The sequence below is a fragment of the Corvus brachyrhynchos genome, unplaced genomic scaffold, assembly GCF_000691975.1.
Source record: "Corvus brachyrhynchos isolate BGI_N302 unplaced genomic scaffold, ASM69197v1 scaffold283, whole genome shotgun sequence".
Classification (NCBI taxonomy): Eukaryota; Metazoa; Chordata; class Aves; order Passeriformes; family Corvidae; genus Corvus; species Corvus brachyrhynchos.
Window position 1 is genome coordinate 1,200,803 of NW_008237409.1, and position 14,928 is coordinate 1,215,730.

At 43.9% G+C, this 14,928-nt stretch overlaps 1 protein-coding gene across 2 annotated transcripts; it reads right to left on the minus strand.

Annotated features, from left to right (window-relative positions):
* Positions 1–494: 494 nt before the first annotated feature.
* On the minus strand, positions 495–10,138 carry VEZF1 (vascular endothelial zinc finger 1). 2 transcript variants are annotated; one of them, XM_017730922.1, is made up of 6 exons: positions 9,400–10,132; positions 8,608–8,671; positions 7,430–7,613; positions 5,809–5,982; positions 3,698–3,742; positions 495–3,349 (listed from the first exon to the last, which is right to left on the minus strand). In XM_017730922.1, exons 1-6 carry the CDS (start codon positions 9,792–9,794, stop codon positions 2,922–2,924), a joined length of 1,290 nt encoding a protein of 429 aa, XP_017586411.1. In that variant the 5' UTR covers positions 9,795–10,132; the 3' UTR covers positions 495–2,921. The 2 variants fall into 2 exon arrangements, with proteins under 2 accessions (XP_017586411.1, XP_017586412.1); XM_017730923.1 differs by lacking the exon at positions 3,698–3,742 and having other exon boundaries at positions 9,400–10,138.
* Between the last annotated feature and the right edge of the window lie 4,790 nt (positions 10,139–14,928).

Genomic DNA, 14,928 nt, shown 5'->3' on the forward strand with positions numbered 1-14,928 from the left:
GGTGCCAGCGGATCCCCGGCCGCGCCGGCACCGGCACGGACATCGATTAGCAGGGAGCATGCACGTCGTATAAACCACTTGACCAGGTAGCTTTTGTTTGTCAGAAAAACAGCTTAATGTATTTGGAAGGATGGCGTTACAGAGCGAAGTCAATGTCCGCACTGAGACAGCGGAGGAGCACACCTCGGACCCATTAATACACGGTACAAAGCAAATGTTTACCCAAGTACAAATGAAACAGGTCGACAATTAGCTAATGCAGCTTTGTGGACATAAACCAGGTACAGTCGAGCAGAACCAACATAAAATAAAAAGGAAACAGCCCTTTTCCTACGCCACGCTAAGAGCACCGTGGTTAGTGGTTTGGGAAGCCTCTGTCACGGTGAAAAATTTCCTTGCCGGTGTTTATTCTACTGCTACACTGCTGGGATAAAAATAACAGCTGGCTGTACAAGGGACCCACTGTCAATACTGCAGTAATTGACAACATACAATTAAGTCTCACACCTGTTTATTGTAAGTAATTCATAGATAACCACTTCTAGTACACATTTTCATACTGGCTTTTAATGCTTTTCTCTTTTTTTTTTTTGTAAGCTCAGGGATACCCAAATTTCATCTAAGGGTCATCACTGTGGTTACCCGGACCCAGAAGGCTATACCTACTTTGGGAAACTGGTGCGAGGTGGTGTGGTGGCCAGGGGTGACAGAGATGGCTGGGGAACTACAGGTCCCAACATGCAGGACGGTGTGGTGGTGGTGGCAGCGGGGCCGGGGGAGCGGGGCTGGGGACATGCGCTGGCGGGCCGGCCATGCACGCCGGGCTCTACACAGGGCCAAAACAAAGACCTCTACACACCTGGAGTGAGAACAGTGGTAACAAAGTCATAGCTACATATTCTTCTCTACATTTTTGTTTATTGAGACAAACTAATTAAAAGGCACAAACATAGGGCATATGTTTACATGGACATTATAACAAACATATACATTAAAAGTGTAGGAATGTGTTTCCTTTCTGCTAAACAGAAAGTTCCTAAGCTTTTATATATACAAAAGTTGTACAATTTGATGTCCTAAAGTACAAAAGATCATTTATAAAATTATTTTACACTAAGCTCTATTATTTTTTTTTGTTTGTTTTTGTTTTACTATGTAGTCCAAGCCCCTAGAACAGTTTCACGTAAGGATACAGATACCTGTCACCTGAGCCAGCAGCCTGGCAATCACTGCTCGCACGGACACGGCCGGGGAGGAACGGAAGCAGTCCAGTGTGACTGGTCAGTCCTGCTAGCACTCTGTGAAAATGCACACGCTAATCTCCAGAGCTCTCAACTTCATAAAGATAAAAACATCTCAACTGTAATTTCTTTTTTTTTTTTCCTCTTTTTTTTTTTTTTTATTTAATGTAGAGTCTTGGGTTTAGGGTGGTTTGTTTTTTTTAAACAAAGTTTTAAAAATGTGAATATGTGACATGATAGTCTAAAAAGTATATCTGTTTCCCTAGACTTTGCTTTCTACTTTATGTACAGATAAACAGGTTAAGAAAAAAAAGCACATGTAGCTTAAACATGTGTGACCATTTATGAGCAGTTCTGGGCTGGACAGCTCAGCACCCCAGAACTCCCACAAATTGATAGAAATGTGTTAACACAATAGAAGAATAACGTAAAAATGATGATGTTTGCAAATATTTACAAAGTTGAACAGATTTGCACAACACTTGATTAAGAAATAGGGGAGAAATTAAAAGACGTTCTCTGCTTGTCCTGGAGGGGCATCCTACCTAGTTAGTGGTTAGAATAAAAACTGTATACAATTTAATATAAGACAAAACTTCTAGTGAACAACTAACACGTCTGTCCCCTGCTGAAACACCAGCAGGCTCTGATTGGGAGGCAGAGGGCATAAAAATCACACCCAGGGCCTCCAGAATCTTCCAGCTTAAAGCAATTTTCCTTAAGTTTCCAAGCACTCCTTTTGCTCCTAGATAAGAGTCCCATGGGGGTCTGACTGTTCAGAGACCATGTTTACATACATTTCGACTCCTCTTCTGTCAGCCATGGCTGTTTCTCACCAAACAATAACAGTTTTTTTTTAAAAAATGTTGACTACAATGCTCTATTCCCTTAGGGTAATATGTTGGGTAATATTTACATCTCCAAATATCAGGTCACAATCCCTATTATATGTTGAAGTTAGAATGATAAGTTATCATATGCTTTGCATATCAGAGCTGGTATCACCTTTCCCATAGGGAATGCTGCCTGAAATTACCATATTCCCAAAGGTAAAATGCATATTTTCTCCAAAAATGCATTTTTTTTTTAATGACAACATTGTAATGCATTTACTCATTAAAAAAAATAAAAAAAAAAAAACATCAACACAGACAAAGGTTCTACACTAGCTCAGAAACAGTGGACTTGCCTGGCAGGTTAAAATGAGCCATCCACCCTGTCACAGATACAGAGGGGTCTTTGCTAGTGTTCAGATTAAAATAATTTTCTAAGTTATAATTTGAGGGGATAAAACATAAAACTGTTTTTTTTAATTTCCTTTTTTTTCTTTTTTTTTCCTTTTTTTTTTTTTTTTAAACTCTGGCAAATAAGTATCTGTTCTAATTCAGCATCAGTCAGCTACAAGGTAAAACTTAATTTAAATGAAGTGCTCCAGTGAAACTCAAGCCTGAACCATGTGAGCCAAATCAAGGGGAAGATGCTATTGTGGTCTCTGATGGTGTTGCCCCAGTGTCTTAGTCTGAATTTATTATTAACTAAAACAAAACAAAACAAAAAACCCAACAGAACAAAACAAAACAAAACAAAAAAAAAAAAAAAAACCCCAACCAAACAAAACCCAAAAAAGAACTGCTGGTAAGGATTCCATTTTAATCCTTTTTAATACTGTTTAGAACTTGTTTACCAGGGAGGAGAGGTGGGCAAGGCCTGGGGCAGGAAAGGCATGCTCTCCACTGGTCTCATGGCTATGTTGAGGGGACCAGCCAGCGTCATGGGGGTGGGCAGGTTCATGGGGGACGTGATGGTGACGGGGTGCGCTATGTTCACTGGAGCGGTTACCGGGGTGGGCAGGTTCACCGGGGTGGTGAGCGTTAATGGAGAGGTCATGGACAGAGGACTGGTTATAGTTACAGGATGCCCTAAGTTCATCGGACTGGATATATTAACTGCACTTGATACATTTACTGGACTTCTCATGCTCATTGCAGCTGCCACTGTGACTGGGTTTGTGATAGTCCCAGAAGCCACAGAGGACGTTATATTGAATGGAGTAGTAAGAGTCACAGGCGTAGTAGCAGCAGTGGAGGTTTGGCACAAGTTAGCAGCTTCTAAAAATGAGACATAAAAAAGACAAAAAGTTTTTAACACATAAAAAAACCATGGACAAGATTTAAACAAAACAAAACAAAACAAAAAACCCAAAAACCAAACAAGAACAGGTACAAATTCTGGAATAATTTTCTTTAGGTATTATTAGTAAGTTAAAACTGTTAACATTCTATAGCCTACAGGAAATACAAACTCTCATGCAGGTCATTTCAATTCAGTATTTTTTCCTGAGAAGTCAAGTGAGGTTGTCTTAGCAAGAGGGTTTCCATGTTCATAAAAACAGTATTGTACAATCAAAAAAATCCTCCCAAGAGGAACAGTAGAAATAGAGGAGAGAGTGTACATACCGAATGGTACGTACTCTATAGCCTTCTCAAAGGTGAACTGACATTCTGTGAAGGTTTTAAAAAGTCATTATTAGGGACTGATAAGCAAAGCTCGTTTCAATATTTACCTGCTTATTTCAGTCTTAATTATTGCTACTAAACTGCTCCACTGCTCACAGTACCTCTACTTCAAGGCTACCCCAGCAGCACATCCCTCAACCCCCATCAGCTCCTCAGCTTTCACATAAGCTACAGCTCCACACCATGTTGGTTTGGGGGGTTTTGGGGTGGGTTTGCAGCAAGCAGGACTGAAGTGCAGAGCAAGGGAGACCCAGGAGGCCGGGGCTGGGGAGCGGGGCCGGCCGGGGGGACGCGGGGGGGACGGGAATCACTCCACATCCATCAGCACCACCTGCCGGCTACCCACACCGGGAGGCTCCGGAAACAGGGAACAGGGCAGGGCTGGCTGCTAAAGAAACCGGGGAAAATACGCTCTACAACAACGTTACTAAGCCGTGTCTGATTCCACAATTGCAGGGCAGGACCCCAAGCTCAGTTACACCCACGTGTCAGAGGTAAGCCAGGAGCAAAGAGTCCACTTTGCCACTGGGGCAATGCAAATGTAACTTTGAAAGCAACATTAGCCCCATTCAAGGGTTACTGTTGGTTCTTCAAAGTCCATAGCTAGGAGGGATGGAGAGGAAGGGGAAGAGTAAAAAAAAAAAAAAAAAAAATCAAATTGTACTAGACTAAAAAAAATCCCATCTAGTGTTGTAAAGCCACCACAAGTGGAACTAGCACAGGAGAATCAGCATGGAAAGAGCAGCTCAGGCATGGCACTGACTGGTCTAACTTCACCTTCAAGCATAGTCACACTCAAAACACATCCCACCCATGCTCCTTCCCCAATTCAGTTAAGCTAAAAGCACCAGTCTGACACCACTGCTACCCACCCACCTCCCTCACTCCCCATCCTGCCCCAAAACACTATTAAGTTAAAGCATATTCAACATTCTCAATAAGAAAGGAAAAGGAAACAAGACACAGGGAAGAACAAGCAGAAAAAAATTCTCAGTGATTTCCTAAATCTGACACCATTTCCTTTATCTATTTAGTGGCCTGATGATATGTAATGTTTCTGTTATCACTACATTTTAACATGAATAAGCTGTTTCTGTACTGTCTGATCACAGAATTCAATTACTGGCATAACAAGGGGAAAGGAAGCAAGCAGCCTAAAACACAAACAAGAACCTAGAAAACAAAAACAGATTGAAGAAACTGAAAGGAAGGTTAGGAGAAGAGAAAAAAATAAGGTGAGTCAAAAACATTCCTAAAAACAGCCAGTGAAAAACAATAAGCAGTGGTCACTAAGAACTTCTAAAACATGTAATCCATGAAGTCACATGATGGGCATTAGTAATCAAACTGTTGTGAAACAAATAAGCAGCAGAAACAGAAGAGTTTAAACTACTATATCCTAAAACCACTGAACGGAAGCAATCTGTTCTCTACAAACTGACACAATGACCAACAACAGCAATTCCACTTCAATTACAGCAGCACAGGGAGAGGTGAGCAGTGAGCCAGCACTGATGAGAAAAGGATCACCGATTAGCTCATTTTGTAATAAAAAAAAAGCAACAGAGAAAGAAACTTATCTGAAGTCTAGAAAACTATACAGTTATATGATGATAGAGCAGATGGAATAAATTGGGAGAGAGAAGATGAACAGGACACAGAAAGCACACAGGTGCACACTGGTGCTGATGCAAGGACAGGGGGTGTGTGTATGTGTGTGCACACAAGTGAACAAGGGCAAATATGCACCAAGACAGCTAAAAGCCACATGCAAGTCAAAGCCCACACTCCTGCCCTGGAGCAGACACAAGCTCCCCTCTGTAACTGATGGCTCCAAGGACACAGGCAAGCACAGAGACCAGGGGAGCAAGTCATGAGCAAGTCATTTAACAGCCTGATCTGGGGCCTGTTTCCTCCTGTTCTTTCTTAGCTGTGACTTCTAAGAATGAAACTGTCATGTAAGACATCCCTCCTGACACCTTAAACTCCCCAAATGACTGTAAACTCCACTACCTCACAAACCCAAATGCGTCAATATTGGTTTGTTTTACCTTTCTTCCTCGCTTTGACGGCCTCTTCCCACAATCTCAGGGTCTCTACCTGCTTTCCAGGCCAACTTGTTACGTGTTGCTGCTGCTGCTGCTGTTGCTGCTGCTGCTGTTGTTGTTGCTGTTGCTGCTGCTGCTGTTGCTGTTTCTGGTTGCTGGTCTCTTCACTCATGCATGCTATGCCAATCAAGTAAGAACACAAATTCACCTTGAAAAGTTACTCTGCTTTCTGCTGAGATAACAAAGGCAACTTCTACAAAGAGCATGTGGAATCTCACAGGATTCCAAGAACGAAACCACAGAGGTGTTTAAAACAATATCATTAATTCTGTGCTTTATAAAACTACTTTTCCAAGAGCTAAAAACCCAAATGTAAGTCAAGAACATCTACTTTAACTGCCAAAAATGTATTTGTATTTAGGAAGAATGAAGTTAAAAACTCCAATGAGTCCTCTAGAACTCAAGCTGATTCTACTTTCTCTAAACTTTAGCTCCAGCTTAAAAATGAAAAATAGAAAAGCCTTTTTACTTCTTATTGCAAGTATGACTTAAAAATTTCAGTTTACCTTTACATCACAGAACAGCCTGTCACTACTCTCTGGCCACAGCACAGCTCATCATTTCCACGTCTAACAACTGCTCTAAATGCCTCATGTGAACTGGCTTAGCACCACCAAACTGGCTTGGGAAGCCAGAGTTGTAACCTTATACCTTGAAAAATACTTCACATCCAAATTTCTTACTAAGCTCAACAATCAGGCATTTCAGACATTCCCAGTACCTTCAGATTATCCAGGAGTAACAGGAACTGCAAAGATGTTGTAAATTAATACAGTTTAAAAGGCTTTAAGGACACAGTTTCCAAAGACATTCCTTACTTCTGCCTCTTGATTCCTCTGAAAACCCGTTTTATATTACTAACCATGTGGGTTAACTTAAGTTACAGGTATTCTAATAGGGAAAATTTGAAAGTCAAGTCTTCATTTGCTTGCTAGGCACTCCCAGGCCCAGACCGCAGCACTTCCACAGAGTTTAAGGCTAGAAGGAGCTATTACAAACATCTCATCTGACCTCCTGCACACCACCAGTCAGATGCCATCGATGCCTAAAACATATCAGGGCTGGATTTAAATCCTTTTCCTGTCAGCTACAGCTTGAGGGAGGAAACACTGAGCCCCAGGGTCAAAACCCAGAGAAAGAAGAGAAATCTTTCTCCTGATTTTGATGAGCTTTAGATGAGGCTTCAGACCTGAAACCTGGCAGGTCTTAGCAGTTCTTAAATAGTCTAAAATCACCAAACTATCTGTTGGACTTTTAGGCCTGCACAGTTCAGGAGGTAGTACTAAACTTAAAAGGTGAGAAAATTTTGGAACTCTTTTCTTCAAGAGATTGGTCACTGTCATGAACTGCAGGGCATTCCTAAGGGATAAGAGCACAGTGTAGCAGCAAACCAACTCCACACATGCCAATTCTTGAGCTGAAGCAGATTCTGTTACTAAATATCTACTTTTAAGAGGTGTGACCACCCAAACTGACAGACACATAGCTGAATTTTAATGTCATCAAAGGCAATTCCCTTCGCAAACACACTGTTATTAGAAATGTTTGTAAAACGTTCACCTACTTTTATTGATGCCTTGTTTACAGGTATTACAGTTGATACTTTGGCTCTGCCCGTGTGTCTTTAAGTGGCTGGTGATATATGCTGCACTCAGAAGTTTACCACAGATATTACACGATACCTTTCCTTCATGGCGCACCATGTGTGTCCGCAGTCTGTCTTTGGTGGCAAAGGCAGCAGTGCACGTCTAGATGAAGGACAACAGTTACACTTGAGGTGCAGACAGAGCAGTACAGCATCACCTACAGGCCCACTGGGAGCCCACGTTACCTTGCAGGTCCTAACGGTATCCTAAGTGCATTGACAACATTAAGTTTTACCCGTATTTTATTTATAGAGAAACCAAAATCAAACTGCTCAGCAGAGACTGAGAATGGAACTCATTTCTGAGGCAATCAGGACAAAAATCATACTCTGTACTATTTGAACTTTCTAAAAACAGCGGGTTGCCTTACCCACCAATGCAAGAGGGAGCTTATAAAAAATGCCTACAACAGGCAAAGTTGGTTTCTAATATAATTTTACTGTACAAATATGAACTTGGTACCTTACACTGCTCAAATACTTCTGTTCCCATCCAGAACAAGGAAACAAAACCTTTTCCTAACGCTATTCTTTTTACCCAAGGCTTTTATTTAATAAGATGAGTCACTAAAACACAGGTTGGAATAAGCATGGATATTCCAAGCAAAACAGTTAATTGTTCAAGGGCAATCAAATTATTTTTCCTAGACTCAGTCATCAACTTATGACAACTTGCTTTCCCCTTCCAGCAAAATAACAGATCCAGAATCAACCATTCCCACCCATTTTAAATAGATGTGCTGAGAAAGAGATTTGATTTGAACATGCTGAGAAACACACTGCACATACTACCCCAGAAATGAGCACTGAGCTGAGGATGCTGCTACAATCCTACTACTAAGTTAAGCATATGGTAAAACAGAGCAACTACGCTGTTCTCCAAGAAAACAAAAACCCTCTAATCTTCCTAAAAAAGCAGCCACAGCATCTTTCTAAAGTTCCACCGTAACTCCAGCGCTGTGGTGAGGTAGAGGATGTGGCTTTATTCCTAAACTTGCTTTTCAAAAGTCCAGGAGCAAATATGGTTCTGGAAAGATTCACCTGAGCTGTACTGACACAATAAGGTATTGTTCTTAATAAACCATTTTAGCCCTTACTTGGCATTTGAAGGGTCTCTCTGTTGAGTGAACATGTTTAACGTGACAGCTTAAATGATCAGGCCTGCAAGAAAGAGAGGAACAGGAGAAAAGTGCACACAGTTACAAACACAAAGTCAGGACACCTTGGTTAGCAGTGCTGACACTGCGCTGGTTGCTCCCTGCAGCCCCCATCCCTCTGACAGCCAGGATAAATCCCTTCCCCTCACCTACCACGAGCTTCACCTGCAACACCTCACAGCTTAAAAACAACCTGCAGTTTAAAACTTAACTCTGTTCTCCTCACACACCTGAAAATGGCACGTTTGGTCACACCTTGTGTAAAGGTGAGAGCGCAACAGCTCTAAAGGTTGAAGTTTTCTCTGTTGCAAGCACAGGTACAAACAGAGCCGGCAGCAATGCAAGCCCCCCTGTGCTCTGTCAGTGCTCTCCACCCTGCCGTAAGATCAGGTGACAGTTTACCTGCCCTGCTGCATTCGGACACAGACCATGGCAAAGGCTGGTAAAGGGGCTCTGTGCACATCCCCAGTGACACAGACACATGTCTTACGGGACCTGGATGAGGTCAAGAAACCATTTCAAACAACTCTCGTAAAAAAGGGACCACTTCTGGCCACTGCTGACCTTGCTCAGATGGAGATTCCCTCACCCTAAAGGCAGACAAGGCTCCTCATCTCCTCACCAATCTCCTCAGAGGTTTGGTTCTCCCAGCCACTCACTATGATAGCTTAACCCTCTCCTTGCTCATGAAAAGCCAACAGTGGAGCATGCCTGGGATTTGCTACATGGTACCTTGAGAAGCCTTTTCCACAAACACCACAGGTGTAGGGTTTCGTGATGCCACCTTCGTGAGACCTCACGTGGTAGGTCATGCGATCCTTTCTCTTGAAGCGCTGATTGCAAATGGGACATTCAAAGGGTTTCTCATCGGAGTGGGACAGCTTGTGCCGGTTGAGGTGGTAGACGTCCCTGAAGGCCTTTCCACACATCTCACAAGCATGGTTCTTCTTCACGGGCTTGCTGGGCTTCTTCACTGTCTGCGTCACTGCCATCGCCGTGGCGCCGGCGCTGCTGCTGGGGTTGGTGGCAGAGGAAGACGTAGTGACTGTGGACAGGATGCCTGCGATAGTCGAAACCAGTGAACTCCGGCTGTTGTCACCAGCGATGGTCGAGATAAGGGGCACCATTGTGGTGGGAGTTTTCTTTGGCCGTGACACTAACTTTATCCCTGTGTGGCAGGACTCGTGACGCCTCAAATGGTAGCTGTCCCTGAAAGCTTTGCTGCAGTAAGTGCACACAAAGGAGGTTTTAGGTTTTTCCTTTTTAATCCCAACAATAGCATCCTTTAATGTTTCTGGTGCAGGCTGAGGTTTCTGCGTTATTGGTAAGGGCAGAATCGGCTTCTGATCGGGCGGCTCAACAGCAGAGCTCAGGAGAGGCAACAAACTGTTCTGTGCTGCCTGCTGTTGGTGATGGGAGGCTTCGTGTGCCTAAAACCAAACATTCACACTTAAATTCTCTGGATGGGTGCTCACTCTGGCCTGGTGAGAACATTTACAAATGACAGGGAAGCACATTCTAGACCAAAAGCCATGGAAGGAACAACAGGAGAAGGTTACATAACACTGGTTTTGGACAAGATAAACCGCTCACGCTGTAAATGCCCTGGCTGTGCAGGTCCTGTGGTAAGTGTAGGACACAGCGCAACAATTATTAAGAATTATTAAGTTTCTGGAGGGCAACTTTTCATGGAAGACTAGGTGCTTGTCAGATCTTTTAGTAACAGCATTTCATCTTTACATAACAGATAACTCATTTTGCTAATGATCGTATCAGATGGCATCTCAGGACTATCTCTGGAGAGGATGAAGGTGCTGACAGGAGTTGCAAAATAATGCCTCACCTTTAAGCCGAGCTTAGTGAATTGAACTGCAGCCACAGAGAGCCAGGATGTGATAAGGCGTCTTATTTAAACAGTGTGTTCATACCCCTGTGCCAGCACTGAAACCAAAGCAACTGGAATCGGGAGCTGTCTAAAGCCACATCTCTATATTTAGCAGGTTCCTGATGCATTTATCCACTGACCACTGTGCTCTCTGCATCTGGAACTAACAAGAATAGCGGCACGGCCTTTTTCTCTTTGTCAGCAGCTACTTTGTGCTGGGAAGAGAAGCTGATCGATACACACTGGGAGATGTCTAGAGATGCTGGAGAACACGGTTCGGGGGTGTTTGGAATAAACCCTGAGAGCTGTTTGAAAGCAGCCAATACCAACTAACTTTGCACTACAGAATCAGTGGCAGAAGCTACAGGGAAGGGAAGGGGGGGCCTGCAGCCAGCACCGCTCAGCTGAGCTGCAGCTTGCCTGCCACGGGCTGTGCTGCACCACGCGTGGTTATTCTAAGGCAGAAACACTGTTATTAAAACTCATCCAGTCAGACTGGGACAAAACCCTGGCAGATACAATTTTAATGTGGTTTAGAAACCACACAGACCAATTCAGCCTAATGGAGCATTAAAATAAATCACTCCAGCACCTTAAGCCAGTTTAAGTGCATCTGTATTCAAGATGTGCCTTGGTCTCATCAGACCAGTTTTAAATCAGGCTCGTTATTAACGCAGCGTGCCAGGCCTGAAGCTGAGTTTGGGGAAACTTGCATTCCCATTAGATCAGTACTGCAGCCTTCCAGGACTCCTTTCCTATGGCTTTCCTCACAAAATAACATGACTCAAAGCTGCGAGAGCTGAATAAAACACTGTGCTGGTGCACGACCCCGACCTATCTACTTTTACATCTGTTGGGGATGACAGTGCTAGGAAGTGCACTCAGGCTAATGCTCTTCCCTTGGGAATCCATTTCAACGCGTCCTTTGGACAAGCCAGTATTTCTAGAAGCTCACTTTGGGCCTTTTTCCTAGTTGTACCCTGGATGCTTTGCCTGTCTGGATTGCAGCACGGACTACAGGCCCCCCCCAGAGCATCTCTCCCTTGCTGCAGGGCAGCTCCTGCCCCACACAAGCCCTGCATCACTCCAATCTCACTTTTTGGGAGCGTGATGCTGGTGATCTTTGGATAAAAGCCATGGGTGGATACCAACACTAACCCACGTGGGAAGGAATACAAGCTCCTGAACACTCCAAGTCTATCTGACAGGAAAACAGTTTACAGGAGAAAGCCTGGACTCCGAACATTAACAGGAGACAAAACTTGTGGGAATCATTAGGAGCCAGGCCAGGCTGTCCATCAGTATCTGCATTTTAGATCCATCTGTGCCGAAGCTCGGGATGCAACAGGTAGGCTGGATATTACCACACCTGCCTGGCCACAGCAGCCACCTCAAACAACAGCCCAAGGGGCTGGTTTATTTTAGGGAGCGATTGCCGAAGAGCTGGATCCAGAACTCTCCTGGAGGCGACGCTACTAAATCAGGGCATGGCACAAGCTCCAGCAGCTCCATTAAACTTTTCCCTGACTTCAGTGACAATTGTGGATTTTTAAACTATTTATTTTCCACATTTTTAAAGAGGTTTTGACACTTCTGCATTGCATGAAAATAGAGTCTGCATGATACACACTGACAGCACAATACTGAGCAAGTTGTGCACTTCAACACAATTTTAACTTAAAAAAAAACCTGAAATGTTTTACAACTTCAAATCAGCGTTAAACAATGTTAAACTGCACCAGAAGACACTGCAGAGCACCTAATGATAGTTCCAGAGATACAATTTCAAAGGCAGAGCTAGCAGATCGGATAATGGAGAGCCCAAATCCTTTGGACAAGGTTCAAACTTGGGCAGTTTATGGATATTTTTAAGCCTCAAAGAATGGTCAGCACTTCAAGGTAATGATGCACTTATTCCTACAGATCCGATGGAGACAGCAGACATAAAACAATGTATATCCACAAAGCTACAGGCTGTGGTGCTGCTGCTTATGTAAGTCTGCTTATCTTGGTTCCCAGGGAGCCGGCGTTATTAGCAGTGCCGTGCTCCTCGCAGCCCCTCTGCCACGAGCCGTGTTCCTCAGTTTCCAAGGGCCGTTAAAGCCTTTTAAAAAAGGATCGGGCAGCATTTTTTTTTAACTCCCTGTTGGAGAAGGGAAGCCAGCACCTGCTGCACGCCTCTGGCAGGCGCAGTTATCCAGGCTCCAACCATGGTTTTACTTGACCCAGCATTAACGTCACGTCAACAATCTGGGGATATTTTGATGGCCTGGGACAGGCTCTCGTGCAAAATCCCCTAGTTCTGTCACTAATTCCTTCTCTCCTGGGGGGGCAGTAAACAAAAAAACCCTGCAATTCGTGACCCGGAGTGTAGGATGTGGCATTGTGAACTTCCAATGCCAGAGGCTAAAATATTTTTGTACTCCAGCCTTAATGTGAGAGCAACAAATTAGCATGAGTCATATCTTGAACACTCCATCTGATGGATGAGTCCTCCTCACATTAACAGATACAACTTTCACTTCCCAAGCAGATACTAAAAGTGGTTTTCAAACTATGCATTTTGGGGACTAAGAAGATCCAAACAAGAACTGTTTATTCAGTAGCATGACTGGTTCTTTAGAAAGGGATACAATTCATCAAGATGCCACCTAAAAACAATCAAACAACTTTATTTGGAAGGAGCGATTTACAGTCGCACAGCCCACTGCTACAGGACTAAAATTAAAACGTTGAACCCTCCTCTAAAAACATTTGGCTAAAAATTACAACTTTATATTCCACATATTAAGCTGTCCCTTAGGAATCCTGTCCCAGCTGGAACACACACTTGGTTTAACACTCCCCCCAGGAAGAATGAGTGTGAATATTCAGCCACTTCCATTTGTTATTTAACTGACACTAGGGAGAGGCTTTTAAATCCACACTTTTTAACTAGTTTTAACTAATCAGCTGGATCAGGGCTGACATGCTGCTGTGGGAATGGGAAGAAGAAAAACGAAAGTCACATCAGGACTACCTCAGTGCTGCTTTCTGCTGGGTGCATTGGCATGCTCACACCCCACATCACTGATTTTAACAAAACCACTCAAGAAACAATATTCAGCATTTATCATGAGCTCTGAAAGCTTTATTATTTAGGGAGGAAAAAAAAAAATCAGAGGAAAATTTCCACGTCACAGTTTTATGAAGATGCTTCCGAGTCGCACGTTCGGAAAGTGAACTGCTGACTCCTTAATTAAAAGCAGCAAAGCCGACTCCTAAATCAGCGTGTGACATCACTACTTCAAAACTCAGCACCTTCAAAAAAACACGGAGGAACAGCGAGGAGCTGGACACGTACTTGAAAGCATTACTTGGCATTTCTCAGCCTGCTGCAATACAGTCCTGCCAGCCTAGGAAAAATTTCCCCTGGAAAACACTCAGCTGGGAGGCAGCAAGGCACTAAACCAGCCCCGGCTCGGAGGGAGATGGCCCTCAACTAAGGAGATTAACTTCTTAGCGTGAAGTTTCCTACGTGCGAATCACAACTGCCCACTAGAGTGAGAAATAATTCACCAGACCTCAGCCAAACTCGATGGCATCACCCGCATCCATCACGAAAAGGCGGAAAACCCAGAGCCCAGCTCCCGGTACCGGCTCCCCGGAACATTCCCGGCGTGTTTTCGGAGGCAGAGAACCCGAGCGAGTGACTCATCCCTTGGTACTTGCAAGGGACGAATTTTTCCTCTCTAAAGGAATGGTGCTCGCTCTTGGCGGATTTATTCATTCAACTCAGGTTTTCAAACTCGTGTCACGGGTTGGGTTCGGGTTTAATTCCGAGGAGGACAGTGAGAAAGCGAGCGGCCGCGACCGGGAATGTGCAAAGAGGATTATTTTACCTTGAGAAAGGTGATGTGCTGGGCGCTTTTCCCCCCCCCCCCCCCGCTGCTGCAATCACACATTTTATGCTTTCCAGCTCAAAAAAAAAGCAGGAGAAAACAATCTGGCGTGAAAGGGCTCGCGAGCCTCACGAAAGCCAGGCGAGGAATTTTTTTTTTTTTAGTTTTTTTTCTGGTACATTGGATTTTCTTCGGAATTACATAAACAGCGGTGTTTTTAAGTCAGTCTTTCACCGACAGAAAGGGGGAAAATTGTGACTCAGTTAGCAAAGGGAGGGGTTGCACGCTCCACCGTCCCTATTCCTCCCCATTCCCGTTAGGATTTCGCCAGTTTTTACAGAAATCCGGCCCGCTCGCGTCCTATTTTAAAAGAAAACAAGCTCCCTCGTCAGCCGGCCCTGAGTCAGGCTGTTTAAAGAGGGATTAATTTATTCTCCCAGACACGGCGTTTGTTCCATCGGGGTTTTGTTGGAGCCCGGTGGAAGCTTGGGGTTG

Bases quoted from the DNA above. Each gene is read 5' to 3' on its own strand.
- VEZF1 (XM_017730922.1), bottom strand. From the start codon at position 9,794: ATGGTGCCCCTTATCTCGACCATCGCTGGTGACAACAGCCGGAGTTCA. The intron at 8,672-9,399 runs GTACCATGTAGC...TCTTTCTTGCAG, and splicing joins TGTGGAAAAGGCTTCTCAAG to GCCTGATCATTTAAGCTGTC. The intron at 3,743-5,808 runs GTAAAACAAACC...AAACCTTCACAG, and splicing joins CGTCAAAGCGAGGAAGAAAG to AATGTCAGTTCACCTTTGAG.